At 36.7% G+C, this 14,865-nt stretch overlaps 2 protein-coding genes across 4 annotated transcripts in view; one reads left to right on the top strand and one right to left on the bottom strand.

Annotated features, from left to right (window-relative positions):
- Positions 1-4,708: 4,708 nt before the first annotated feature.
- LOC125265612 (zinc finger protein 37-like) lies at positions 4,709-7,584 on the bottom strand. Of its 2 annotated transcripts, none has more exons than XM_048185952.1 (4): positions 7,023-7,583; positions 6,221-6,550; positions 6,019-6,146; positions 4,709-5,922 (listed from the first exon to the last, which is right to left on the bottom strand). In XM_048185952.1, the coding sequence occupies exons 1-4, from the start codon at positions 7,444-7,446 to the stop codon at positions 5,563-5,565; spliced, it is 1,242 nt and encodes a 413-aa protein (XP_048041909.1). In that variant the 5' UTR covers positions 7,447-7,583; the 3' UTR covers positions 4,709-5,562. The 2 variants fall into 2 exon arrangements, with proteins under 2 accessions (XP_048041909.1, XP_048041910.1); XM_048185953.1 differs by having other exon boundaries at positions 5,708-5,846; positions 7,023-7,584.
- Positions 7,585-9,221: 1,637 nt separating this feature from the next.
- zdhhc21 (zinc finger DHHC-type palmitoyltransferase 21) overlaps positions 9,222-14,865 on the top strand; it is a 28,473-nt gene continuing 22,829 nt past the window's right edge. Inside the window, exons 1-4 of one of the 2 annotated variants that reach the window (XM_048185954.1) lie at positions 9,222-9,386; positions 10,082-10,159; positions 12,367-12,561; positions 14,048-14,146. In XM_048185954.1, coding sequence (XP_048041911.1) covers positions 12,408-12,561; positions 14,048-14,146 — 253 coding nt within the window. In that variant the 5' untranslated portion in view covers positions 9,222-9,386; positions 10,082-10,159; positions 12,367-12,407. Of the gene's footprint in view, positions 9,387-10,060; positions 10,160-12,366; positions 12,562-14,047; positions 14,147-14,865 lie in introns of both variants that reach the window. The other variant, XM_048185955.1, reaches the window with a different exon arrangement.

Below are 14,865 nucleotides of genomic sequence, written 5' to 3'. Positions count from 1 at the left end.
AAACCGCGGACTTGGCAACACTGGTGGAAACGAGGCTTTAGTGACTCATACTTGTCATACTGTATTTTTTCTTTGTTTTAATCAAAATCCTAAAACTTTTTTTTCAAAAACATGGCGCATCAGATGATCCACTATAAACTTATTAATAGGGCCTACATCACTCCAAGCTTATTGTATAAAATGAAGATCAGACCTGATCCTTACTGTCATCTATGTAATAATTCTATAGTAGGCTCGTATTTGCACATGTTCTGGGAATGCCCTATGGTGGTACCTTTATGGTCCCTTGTATGTATGGTTCTTTCTGATATCTTACATCTAGAAATACCTCGGGACCCCATGATCTTCTTGCTCTTAGATGACTCTACACTTCAGCTAAATACTCATCACAGAAGGATCTTATTGGCTGCAGGTACTGCAGCCAAAAAATCTATCTTAAAGCTATGGATTGAACCATCCACCTCCTACAATTACATCTGGCTTTCTTACTTCAGAGACATTGCCTTGCTTGAGGGAACCACTGCTAAACTCAATGGGGCTAAAGACAGTACTATTCAAAGCTGGTCAAGAACAGCCGAAATGTTGTTAGAACTACTTAAACCTTGACTTCCTAATTTTGTTATTTGGTTGTGATAATTTTCATGGCATCTGTTTGTATATAGTTCATTGAATCTGTCTTAGTGTTTATGATGCAGCTAAAATCATAATAAAAAGTTAATCACAAAATCCTAAAACTTTTTGTACATTTTCAAGTTTAATTAGTTCAATTTCTATAATGTCTGTCTTTTTGGAGTGAAAGCTGCCAAAGGTTAAAACTTTAGTGGATGGCTCAGACAGAATGTTTCGATATAGAAAATATGGCCACCAATTTCAATTTTTTCAAAACTCATGATAATATGTTAGAAAAAGTTCACTTTGAAAGCTCTGAAATCTAAAAACTATATCAGTATGTTTTGATTCTTTACCTCAATTCAGCTGGAATTTACCCAGGGCCAGGAAACAAATCTATCCTATGATTTTCAACTGAAATTTCATTATGTTCCTCAAACAAAGACAAATTTTTTGGTACATGTCCCCATCCACTTTCACTGTATGTACAAAAATAACAGCATGAATATTTTTTTAAAACTTCTTTTTTTTGTTTTTGTTTTTTTGTTACACAGAACAAAGTAAATAATTTGAGTAAAATAACATGAGGGTAAAAAAAGACAGATTTCTAGTTTTTGGTGAACTATCCCAAGGCTCCATGTTTTCCAGATTTTCTAAGTCAGACAAATACTTCTCTGCCCCATTGAGAACCGGTGACAAATGATTATTGCAACAAATAACCTTTGAAGCTCATGATAACGAAGTATTAGAATACCAAGCCAATTAGTGCATACTTTAAGTGCTGGTTAAGATGGCAACCTGTCATTGATTCGGGATAGATATAACCTCTTATGTTCGCATGAATATAAAGTGATTAATAACAGCATTGTGTGAGCAAATGTTTTATTCATGAAGCTAAAAGCACGTAAGATTTGTACTGAAGCTGAGAGAGTGCAGACGGGCCTCCTGCTGTCTGACATAAAGACAACAGACTCCTGCAGTCATTCAGTGCTCTTTCTCACACAAAAACACATTCTGCTCGCACCTACATGTGTCTGACAGTAATATTACATTCAAATCAGTATTTATTTTAAGGCTAAATGGATTAACATGTCACTATAAGTGCACAGAAAAGCAATTTCAGTGCATGACAATTTAAAAGTAAATCAAATGTGACTGCAGTGTTCATTAGCGTGCAAGTTTGTCCTTGAAAATTTATTTTACACACAAACAGAGTCAGATCTAGAAAGCTTTTTCGGTCTAAAGCACAGACTTTACCGTCTGGCATTCCTCTTAAATCCAGGTATAGGATTTTTAAGCCAAACTCGGTCTGGCACTAGTCTGAGTGGTTGGGGAAAGTTTTAAATGTAATGCGTTACAATTTTGTGTTACTCCCTAAACAAGTAACTAATTGTGTTACTTTTTATGGAAAGTAATGCATCATACATTACTTTTGAGTTACCTTTTATCACCTGGACTGGGCTTGATTGTTTTTTTTTTGTTTTTTTTAATATTATGTATATATATATATATATATATATATATATATATATATATATATATATATATATATATATACATACATACAGTGCATCTCACAGGAGTACACCCCTCACATTTTTGTAAATATTTTATTATATCTTTTCATGTGACAACACTGAAGAAATGATACTTTGTTACAATGTATGTACAAAGTAGTGAGTGTACAGCTTGTATAACAGTGTAAATTTGCTGTCCCCTCAAAATAACTCAACACACAGCCATTAATGTCTAAACTGCTGGCCACAAAAGTGAGTACACCACTAAGTGAAAACGTCCAGATAGGGCCCAAATGTGGCCACCATTATTTTCCAGCACTGCCTTAGCTGCACAGGTTGCCACTGGAGTCCATCACGGAGCTGGTGGATGTTAGAGACCTTGCGCTCCTCCACCTTCTGTTTTGAGGATGCCCCACTGATGCTCAATAGGGTTTAGGTACCCTCAGCTTCTTTAGCAAGGCAGTGGTCATCTTGGAGGTGTGTTTGGGGTCATTGTCATGTTGGAATACTGCCCTGCGGTCCAGTCTCCGAAGGGAGGGGATCATGCTCTGCTTCAGTATGTCACAGTATATGTTGGCATTCATGGTTCCCTCAATGAACTGAAGCTCTCTAGTGTCGGCAACACTAGTCATGTCCTTAGTCTGTTTGTCTACAGCAAACTGTTTGCGGGCTGTCTTGTTTATCATCTTTAGAAGAGGCTTCCTTCTGGGAGGACAGCCATGCAGACCAATTTGATGCAGTGTGCGGCGTATGGTCTGAGCACTGACAGACTGACCCCCCACTCCTTCAACCTCTGCAGCAATGCTGGCAGCACTCATAAATCTATTTCCCAAACACAACCTCTGACGCTATGACGCTGAGCACGTACACTCATCTTCTTTGGTCGACCATGGCGAGGCCTGTTCTGAGTGGAACCTGTCCTGTTAAACCGCTGTATGGTCTTGGCCACTGTGCTGCAGCTCAGTTTCAGGGTCTTGGCAATCTTCTTATAGCCTACGCCATCTTTGTGTAGAGCAACAATTCTTTTTTTTCAGATCCTCAGAGAGTTCTTTGCCATGAGGTGCCATGTTGAACTTCCAGTGACCAGTATGAGAGAGTAAGAGCGATAACACTAAATTTAACACACCTACTCCCCATTCACACCTGAGACCTTGTAACACTAAAGGCAGGAACACACCAAGCCGACGGTCGGCCATCGGGCAGTTTTTCTTCGTCGGCCGACTAAGTTTTCTTAGTTTGTTCCGCACCGTCGGCTGAAGTTGGTCCTCGTCGGCTTTTTTTCGGCCGATTCGAAATGTTGAATCGACATCGGAGCTTGTCGGTCCGTCGGGCCATCTGGTCATTCTGATTGGCTGTTCAGATGCTGCCACCTGCTGGTACGGAAAGGCGTTTCATCTCACGCAGGCGCAGAACGGACGTGGTACTTGGCCGTCGGCTGTTTAGCGTCGGTTTGGTGTGTCAGGGCAACTTTGGACACAGACGCTGCCGCCGTGAGCCAACCCCGCAGTCTGCTTTTGTCGCCACTAGTTCGTCGGCGTCAGCTTGGTGTGTTCTGGCCTTAACGAGTCACATGACACCGGGGAGAGAAAATGGCTAATTGGGCCAATTTGGACATTTTCCCTTAGGGGTGTACTCACTTTTGTGGCCAGCGGTTTAGACATTAATGGCTGTGTTGAGTTATTTTGAGGGGACAGCAAATTTACACTGTTATACAAGCTGTACACTCATATATAACACACACATATATATATATATATATATATATATATATATATATATATATATATATATATGTTTTGTAAAGGCCTTTTCACACACATTTCACAGTTTTTATTCATTTTGAGGAATACTGAATCTGTTTTTGTGCGAGATGAGTAAATTTATGCTCACATTTAGTCTACAGTAACCATCATGTTTACACAGCTCATACAAAGCCTCTGCATCTTACTCCCAATTTCTCGCAACATGGGGACAGAGGTGTCAGTCAATAAATGGGGAAACAAAGTAACTTTCGTTCCTTATTTGAAAAAGTAACTATAACATGGCCTATATATCGCTAATATTTTGTTGTAAATTTAACAGTAATGCGTTACTTTAATCGTTACTTTAAAATAGTAATCTGATTACGTAACTCACGTTACCTATTATGTGTTACCCCAAACACCTCCCCTACTGGCCACTGGCTTGGATCTGAGTCGCTAATTTGTAAGCAATATTTGTAACCATTTTGACAGGTTGAAAACTAAGAAATGAAAATGTGTTTTGTGCCTAGCAGGAAACCGAGTTGGTTCTTCTCCTGCCTGAAGCCAGCAAACGTGTCATGATCCAGCAGATTTTACTGGTGGTGATGGTAGGGTGCTACATCGAGCATGACACAGTCCCTGGTTATTTTTGGTTATTATTTTTGGTGTTCTGCTTAATATTTTTGTGAAAACCATGATATATTTTTTTAGGATTCTTTAATGAATAGAAAATTCAAACAAACAGCATTTATTTGAAATAGTTTTTTGTAACATTATAATGTCTTTAGTGTCACTTTTGATCAGTTTAATGCATCAGAATAAAAGTATTAATTAATTTATTTTTAAACTTACTGACCCCAACCTTTTCAACAAGAATGTATGTTCAATATTTTAATACGTTATTTTCATAAAACATATTTTTGTATTAACATTGATCAAGAAGCACAATTTTAAAAGTTAAAAGATAAAAAATAAATGATAACTGAGGATTCATAATGTTATTTTAACATTTTCATTCAAAATTACTTTTGACAACATAAAAGGCAACTAAATGTTTCAAATGCATATTTAATAATTACCAGCCTAAAAATATACTTGTGTCTAAGACTAAGCGTAGTTTTAACATCATAACATTATTAGGCCTTTTCTAATTTTCAGCAATATCATTGATTTGACTGTGACACTATTGGATGAGAACTGAACTGAGCTGGACAATGACGTCACTGTTTGCCTGCAGAACTGCTATACAGTATATGAAATTAACTAATTTAATATTAGATGACTTTTTACATACTCTGAACTGACTTCAGCTGAACAATGACACTATTTGCTTTTGGAGCTGCTGTACTGCTGAACTGAACTCTGTTTGTATCACAGAATCATTATTTTCCCCCTGTAAAGCTGCTTTGAAACGATCTCTATTGTATGAAGTGTTATCTAAATAAAGGTGACTTGACTTGACTTTTAAAGGAGTTGGAAGGTTTGAACTGAATGTTTATTTAACATTATTTAGACAAAGATCACATTTCAAAATCCAGATAAATCAAGTAAGAATCCAAATAAAACAATTATAAAAGGTTCAGTAAACACAAACACACAACTTAGCTGTTGATGTTTCATGATCTATAACTTAAAATGGTCTAAACCTGTATATGCCAACAAGCTTACTATCAAAACTGACTAATGATATCATTTTATATGTGTGATGTTTTAAAGACGGTATTAGGGTGGTGTGATTTCTGGTGGTAGCGCAGACCTCCACAGTTTCTAAAACTCTTCCCACACTCTCCACATACATATGGCTTTTCCCCGGTGTGAATGCGGAAGTGCCGTGTCAGTGCCCCCGAGTGGCGAAACCGCACCCCGCACAACGAACAACTGTACGGACGCTCTCCAGTGTGTATCCTTAAATGAGTCTTCAGGTTCTCCAGGCGATTGAAGTCTCGGCTGCACATGCTGCAGTGATACGGGCTGCACCCTGGAGGGAAAAGCTGCTGTTTTTTTGGCCTGGTTGCGACAGTGCCTTCTTCCACACTCATTAATATGGTTCTGTGCTGCAGAATGTGATGATTATGCAGATCATTTGAACTTGGAAATACACAATCACAGAATTTACAAATATACAGGCCGGACTGGATGTGTCTCCTCACCTGCTCAATACAGTGTTGAGTTGACTGCATGAGGGAGGTCCTGTCATCTGCTGATAGGTAGAGGTTGTGAAACTGGGTGGAGACAGGAGAGACGCAGCTACTGGATGGCAAATTGATTTTTGAGGAGCCTAAGGAAATGAAACATAAATCAATATTGACAATATTTCAGCAAAGTGGAACTCTTTTATAGATTTACCATTACCATGACTGTGGCTGGGTTCTTGATCCAAAGGTTCAGTCTCCTGTGGCTTCTCTGGATCAGGCCTCCAGTCTTCTAGCAGTTTTGACTGAACTAAAGTCATTCTGTTGTGCACAAACTCCTCATTACAAGTTGGGTCAAAACTATAGTCTGGACTAGGATAAGGAGAACCACATCTAGAGCTTCTATTCAGAGCTGGTTCTTCTGAGTCTGGCTTTTCACTTTTCACCATAACTTGATCAATTGCAGGCTGAAATGATAAGTCTTGATCGCTTGGCTCTACATCTTGTATGTGATCTATGTTGAGCTCCTTTTGGTCTGATGTATCTTGCTCTGTGAAGACATAAGTGACGTCAGGACACAAAATGGATCATTAATTATCTATCTATCTGTGTGTGTGTGTGTGTGTGTGTATATATATATATATATATATATATATATATATATATATATAATAGTATTGCAGATTTAGTCTAAACTAAGCTAGCACTCAGCTAGATCAATACATTTTGTTTAAAAGTGAGAAAATGGACACTTTATTTTACAGTACCGTAGTTACATTGTTATTACTCAAATATGTACTGAGTACTATTATTTAACAACATGTACTTACTATAGAGTTACAGTTAGGGTTAGTTACTTGTAATTATGCATAATTTACTGTTATTACTATAGTAAGTGCATGTAGTAACGTGTAATAAGTGTTACCAAATATATGACTTTTGTAGTATACAACTGTGATTACTGTCAGTGTCTAATCACACGATTTGTGTTTTTCATTTTAAAATACTCAAGTTAAACGCACCATTAATAGGTGATGTGTTCATTTCGTGTGATCGTACACGACCCTGAGAGATTTTGTGAAAAGACCCATCCAGACTTTCACTCTCATCCACATTTTCATCTACTTCACCACCGCGCTCCTGCTTTTCACACACTTTCCTCGGTGTATCCTCTCTCCGACTGTACAAGCTGCTCTGGTTTGATTCACCATGACTGAGATGCTGTGGTGGTAATTTGAGACTGCTGTTCTCCCGCGGTCTCTCGCGAATGTGCTCGCAGCAGACACCCAGTAGCGCTTGACCTGCGGTCAGCCTGCTGATCTCATTCAGCGCGATCTCGAGCGCCACCTCAAATGCCCTGCGCAGAGCCGTCTCGAGCGCGCTCTCCACACATCTGGACACCAGTGATATCTGCTCCCTTCCGCTGCCGTTCACATGAGCACTCATTTTATATAAAAACACCGTGTCTCACTGTCTACACCTTCAGAATGCTTATAATGCGGAAGTCTTTAATTCACTCATTTAAAATACTGCAGCTACTGAATGCTTAGCACTGAATTTGGCGGCAGGAAATACTTCAAAATAAAAGTCATTAAACGTCTTTACGTCTTCCAATAAATAAATAAATAAATAAATAAATAAATAAATAATATATAAACAGACAATAAATAGAAAATAAAACCGATATTGATCATTAGGATAAGCTGCATATATATATATATATATATATATATATATATATATATATATATATATGCAGCTTATCCTTCAAATCATACTAATGATCAATATCAGTTTTATTTTCTATTTATTGTTGGTTTGACTTGCAATTTTTGCAACATTATTAGTTACTACACAGTTTAAAACGCTGAACGGACTGCTAGTTTGGGACGAAATACTAGATTGTAGTTATTGATAAACTTATATTTTCAGTGAATTAAAAATAATTTTTGGTGCTTTCAAAACTAGCTATTTTTTCATTTTTCATGTTGATTTTCAGGTTAATTTTATGTTAGATAATAGTTCATCAAACGTATCGAATAAGTCTCTTAAGAAAACTTTTTTTCAATTTTACTTTAAAGGGTTAGTTCACCCAAAAATGAAAATAATGTAATTAATTACTCACCCTCATGCCGTTCCACACCCGTAAGACCTTCATTCATCTTCAGAACACAAATTAAGATATTTTTGTATTAAAGCAGAACTAAGTAACTTTTTTTACCTTCATAAATATTTTTCTAATTCCTTACGATGGTTAATTGACTTGTAGTGGTGTGTTTGAGGCGAGCACTAACCCCATCTGGCCCGTCTACGCCAGAATACAGCACTTGCAAGTTGAGCTACGCCGACCCGACACAATCTCGCCTCATGTTCACGTTCACGCGAGAGTGACAAAATGCTTTACGGTAATTCAAAAACAATGTATATATTATGACTTTATAAGATCATTTTGAAAATTACCCACCTCCATCGAGTGTACTGTATTTGCAAATTACCCACCTCCTCTTTCTTGTTCTGTATTTGCAAAACGACTGCGCTGGTGAGCATTGTAGTCGTTGTAGTCCAGAGCTGCGCTTGGAGTATTTACGACAGTGTGATTCACTGAAGGAACCTGTAGGGGGAGCTTCGCAAATCTTACTGAGTTCCGCTTTAAGATATTTCGACACGCTGATTCATAACGCTCCGAAGCTTCCTGAAGCAGTGTTTTGAAATCGTCCATCGCTACAAGTCATTATTTTGCTTTTTTGGCACACCAAAAATATTCTCGTCGCTTTATAATATTAATATTGAACCACTGTACTCACATGAACAGATTTAAATATGTTTTTAGTACCTTTATGGATCTTGAGAGAGGAAGTGTCCATTGCTGGCTATGCAGGCCTCACTGAGCCATCGGATTTCAACTAAAATATCTTAATTTGTGTTCCGAAGATTAATGAAGGTCTTACGGGTGTGGAACGGCATGAGGGTGAGTAATTAATGACAGAATTTTCATTTTTGGGTGAACTAACCCTTTAATTAGTTAATTTTACTTTATTTACTTTAGTTTTTATTTAAATTTTATTATGACAGTAGTAGTGGCTATCCGTTTACCGAATTATTTTGTAGTAGTCTACTATTAGACATATTTTGGACAATATTTGATAACTGTTGTTACCACTGTCATTTTTATGTGTGGTTTCAGAGATATATAAAATGTGTTTCCTCACCTAGACCGCGCTTGTGCCATTTTGACAGTTCACTGGCGCTGCCCACTAAAAGCTTTCCGGACTCCGCGGCTTCCGTACAATCACAGTCGAGTCCAGGAAGAGCTGATATCTTTCAATCTAAGAAACCAACGCCAAACCATCGACACTCAACTGAGACACAACGGTGTGAGAAAATCAGTAAGTATTATATTGATTCGGTAATCCGATGTCATATTCCGTTTGGCAGGTTGTTCATGTGTGTTAGATCTTTATTTAGCTGTGTATCATCCTCGTGGGCATCATCACTCATGAGGCACTGTCAGGACATGTTTACTAGTTATAGTGACTATTGCGATGAGTAGACATAAATAGAATAGAAATGCCCTTAAAATATAAACACGTTTACGAGAGTTATTTTTTAGTAGCCGGGACTGTTTATGAAATGAACAGATTTGTTCTGTTCACGCAACATCATGAGAACTGTCAGTACAGAGCTGCTATAAAATGCAGAGAAATACTGTTTTATGAGAAACCACAACAATGTAATCGTTTGGCTTTCTTTCTTTATTTCCTTTGCCTATTAGAATTGCTCAGATATCAGTTTAATTACATGGGCGTATGCATGAACAAAGCCAGTGCAGTCCAGTAGGTGTCTCTCCTGTGACCTCATTCATTAACTTACCTTTATTGATAATCTCAACGGAAGTTAACAATTTCGGGAGCACTTTTGTTGTTTATTTTGCTTTTTCTTCCACCTGAAGTCAGTGAGGACTTTTATGTAAAACGTGTCTGACACATATGCTGACTACAATAGATGTTTTTTTTTCTTCGTCGGTTTGTTTCTAGGACTAGTTTTCATAAACAGCTATCAGTGTTTGTTTTGTGTGTTTCAGGTTGTCATGGCTAGGACCACTGTGATGCTGCTGGTTTCTGTGGACTGACACCATTAAAGAGGAACTTCACTGATTCATGTAAGCTTCATACATCCACATATGAAAGTTTTTAAATCAACAAATCTTCTGTAGCACCACATTTAATTGGTACTAGGCTACAGTCTGGTAAATAAAGGTACAGGGTCGCTTCCTCTGAGGAGACAAGGTAGGCAGTGCCTCCTCAACAATCGGATGAGATAATCCACAGTACAAAAATAAAACAACACAAATATTACAAAACATGACAATAAAAAGTCTTTAAATCACTTGTTTTTCTAAAAAGACACTTTCCAACAGCCACAACAGTGGTTAAAGTTAAACCGCGAGGCAGCGTCTCTCAAGTCAAGTCACTTTTATTCATAATTCATGCGCTTTATACAATACAGATTGTTTCAAAGCAGCTTCACAGGGATAAACAGGAAAATAATGATTCGTTGATGCAAGCAGAGTTCAATTCTGCTGTAAAGCAGCTCTAAAAAGAAAATAGTGTCATTGTTCAGCTGAGGTCAGTTCAGTGTTTATTCAGTTCCTTTCAAGAATTGTAAAGATCATAAAATATTAAATGAGTTCAATTCAACTATAAAGCAGCTCTGTAGAAAACGGTGATGTAATCGTCCAGCTCAGTTCAGTTCTCGTCAATGCAGTCAAATCAATAATATTGCTGAATATTACGTGTCCCCATCTAAGCAAGCTAGAGGCAACAGTGGAAAGGAACTCCATTGGTGACAGAATGGAGAAAAATAACCTTGGGAGAAACCAAACTCAGTCGGGAGACCAGTTCTCCTCTGGCCAAATGAACCATGTTTCACCCAGTTCCTTCTGCTTAAAGATTAGAGTCTCTATTGCCCCTGAGCCCACTGAGTTTTAACAAAGCCGTGCTGTGGGTTTGGTGGGTGGTAAATGAGAATGAATGGGGAACATTCAAGTGAGAAGAGGCAATACCTCCATCTTGTTATAATTGGCTGATCGCTTGATAAATTCCATCACTTGTTTTTGCGTGCATTTCGCTAATTAGACTTAATGAACAAATTCACTTTTTTTTGAAAATTAAAGGTACATCTTGTCTGACTATCATGACACCTGCAGTGTTGACTTTTAATGACTGATGATCCCAAAAATAAGTTGATTATTAAAAAGAACAGCTGAACATTAGTGCACAAATAAAGTAGATTTTAAATTTGGTGCTGCATTCTTTTAGTTATTATTTTGGAACAAATGTAGAAATGCTGAAAAGACACTAACTTGATGAGAATATAATAAACAGAACATTAATTACATTGTAAAAATACAAAATTGAGTAACTGTATGTTTTTCTTTTTCGTGGCTTTTTTTTATATATATGTTTGAGGTAATATGTTATTTATTTAAACTGGAAAATGTGTTGCTTTTTCATTTCAGAACACCACTGCACACACCAGGTATCATACAAAAATATACAATCCTAAAATAATACTGGGACTCTTTAGCATAATCATCTATTGTTATGTGTATATCCATCCATTTTTAAAAATCAGCAGTAAGTTCGTTCAAAACACACTTATGTAGCGTTTGGATCATATTTTAAAACTATGCCACTGACAAACGATCAGACAGAAAATGTCCCACTTTAATACTTTATTTATTACTTCTTCCACCATAGGCTGGTGGAATATGTTGGTTTGATTTTATGACAAGATAATTTCATATACAATGTTGTCCAAAAGTCTGGACACATTTGTGAAAGCGTGTGTATTTCATTGTTCGTTTGTTTTTTTATTATGAAAGATGTTATTAGGATAAGAATATATGCAAATAAGAGTATATTTGAAAAATTACCATGATTTTCAGAATGTCATGCATTTGCTATGTCTCTCAAGCTGCATGAACTCCACGGGTTTGTGAGAAACTGGATGATAATGTTCTCCAGCATAGTTTGAAATGATCCAAAGAGCAATGGAAGCAAGAACATCTGACCGTCTATAAAAGAGTCTCACGATTTTGCGTCATAACCTTTCTTTGTAATGATCGTTTCAAAATTGTAACAAATTAGATTAGATTTTGGAATATTGTAGAATTATAGTAGATTTTTTGAACTCCGCTGTATGCTCGCTCCATTTTAATTCAATTGATGTGCTTGTGAAGACGTTCTTATACAAGCTGGTTCATTTTTCATATCCTATTTTGGCCATGGACAAATCAATACATTCCATATTAAATGGTATTTTTGGCCACCATTGATCCAAACTCTGCATTCTCTCTATGATCAGGAGCTGCTTCAGTTATCCTGGCACATACGCTATCCAGAAGGATGAAGCTGCGACTGCATTTTGTGGTGGACCCCATGGGCTGGTTCTGCATAAGCATGGTGCTGTTTGTCTGGCTTTATAACAGCTTCTTCATTCCCAAACTGGTGCTGTTGCCACACTATGTGGAGGGACACATACCTGCTTCGCTTGTGGTCTGTAAGTGCTCTCACCATGTTCTGTTGATAACAGCCCCTATTACGTGTTGTAATCAGTATCTCATTGTTTTACAATCTGGTTTGTTCAGGTCATGAGCAAAAGCTACTAATGAGTCAGTTAAAACCTGAATTCCTCTTAGATTAGAGCAGAGATGTGAGATAATGAGCTCACGTTCACCATGAAAGTAAGAGTAGCAGGACAGGTTCATGTACAGCAGGTTTTTTTTTAACCACATCAACAGTTGAGAACTAATTACAAACCTGACATATATATATATATATATATATATATATATATATATATATATATATATATATATATATATATTAAACAGCAATTAATATATATTAATATATGTTAATATAAATATTAAACAGCGAAAGAATGGTGTTAAACATTTAAGCAAGCTTAGACTTTAAGCAGCAGTCACACTAGACAATGGCTGGGCAACTCTAGCCCTTAAAATCCACTTTCCTGCAGAGTTTAGCTCCAACCCTGATCAAACTTGCATACCTGTAGCTTTCTAGTAATCCTGAAGATCTTGAATAGCTTGTTCAGGTGTGTTTGTTCAGGGTTGGAGCTAAACATTGCAGGAAAGTGGATCTCGAGGGCCAGAGTCGCCCACCCCAAACATGCAAAATTTCTATGGACAATGTCCGTAATATGCCGTCTTTTTAAAGAACATTACTCAATATATGATGCATCCAAAATGTAAAAATAAACAATCTACTGCAACGTAAAAAGTGTGCGTTCTTTTAAATTAAGTGGTCGTGAAACATTGATCTTCTGTTGGTCACACCTCTTCACATGATACGAATTTACAGGTCAGAGTTCACCAAACATGAACTTTGGAAGGAACGCACTGAAATTTGCATGAGTTTGCATTTCCGGTCCTTTGCATTTGCATGTGTGTAATTTGAAGTTAGTGAAACTGAAAAGTGTAGTATTCAAAAGTTTGGGGTTGGTGAGATCTCCAAGGATGATTTTATTTAAATAAAAAATACAGTAAAATTGTAAAATATTATTACAGTTCAAAATAACTGTATTAATATATTTTAAAATGGCATTTATTCATGTTTCATACTTTTTGGTAGTCATTCTTCACTCTTCTAATATGTTGATTTTGTGCTTGAGAAACTTTTCTTATATTAAAAATGGTTGTGCTGCTCAGTTTTTTTTTTTTTTTTTTTTTTTTTTTTTGTGGAAACTTAATTTCCCACCCTCCAGGATTCTGGATCCTTTGAATAGAAAGCATTTATTTTAAATAGAAACCTTGTAACAATGTAAAAATTTACAAAAAACAAAATGAGATCACTTCAGCCTTAAGTGTGCTATCAATAAAACCACATTTGTCTGTACATTAAGTGGTTTAGGTGAATGTGTTAAATGTAATAAATATCTCTCTACATGTGTTCTTGACATCAATTAATTTCTAATTATAGTGACTTTTGTGATAAATGTGAAATTTATCTTTCTTTTTCACCAGGTTACTATCTAGCATCACTGCTGTGTGTCTCAGCATTATTCAGGGCTTCCACCGCAGACCCCGGAAAACTTGCTCAGGATCCCAAAATTCCACTCGGAGGTATGAAACAAATAATGCTCACCTATACATTCTGTTTTGTTTTTCTATAACACAGAATAACTATACTTGTATTCTAGTACATAGTTTTGTTTCACACATGTTGAAGGATTTATTAATTAGAGGCCATCAAACTCTGCGCTCTGGAGTTTAGAATGCATTAAAGGATTAGTCCACTTTCAAATAAAATGTTCCTGATAATTTACTCACTCCCATGTCATCCAAGATGTCCATGTCCTTCTTTCTTCAGTCGAAAAGAAATTAAGGTTTTTGATGAAAACATTCCAGGATTATTCTCCTTATAGTGGACTTCAATGGACTCCACTGTTGAAAGTCAAAATTACAGTTTCAGTGCAGCTTCAAAGGGCTTTAAACGATACCAGACGAGGAATAAGGGTCTTATCTAGCGAAACGATCGGTCATTTAAAAAAAAAAAAAAAAAAAAAAAAATACAACTCTATATGCTTTATAATAGTGGTTAAACGGATCGTTGTTGATCCGTGATCCGTACGGACCAAGCCCCGCAGTTCGGCACGCATGTGATTCGCGGATCAATTGCAAGTTTCACCGCAATAGAGTAATTATATTAAATCTATACAGTGAACAGTGTCATTTTATATTTAATTATTACATTTCTGTACATGAAAATTAATACTACAGTTAGACCTTGTACTTTATTTGTAACTTTATGTTGTATTTATCTATGTAATTGGTGTACAGTA

The sequence above is a fragment of the Megalobrama amblycephala genome, linkage group LG3, assembly GCF_018812025.1.
Source record: "Megalobrama amblycephala isolate DHTTF-2021 linkage group LG3, ASM1881202v1, whole genome shotgun sequence".
NCBI lineage: Eukaryota > Metazoa > Chordata > Actinopteri > Cypriniformes > Xenocyprididae > Megalobrama > Megalobrama amblycephala.
The sequence above is the reverse complement of the archived record's forward strand: the minus strand, read 5'-3'. Positions and strand labels throughout refer to the sequence as shown.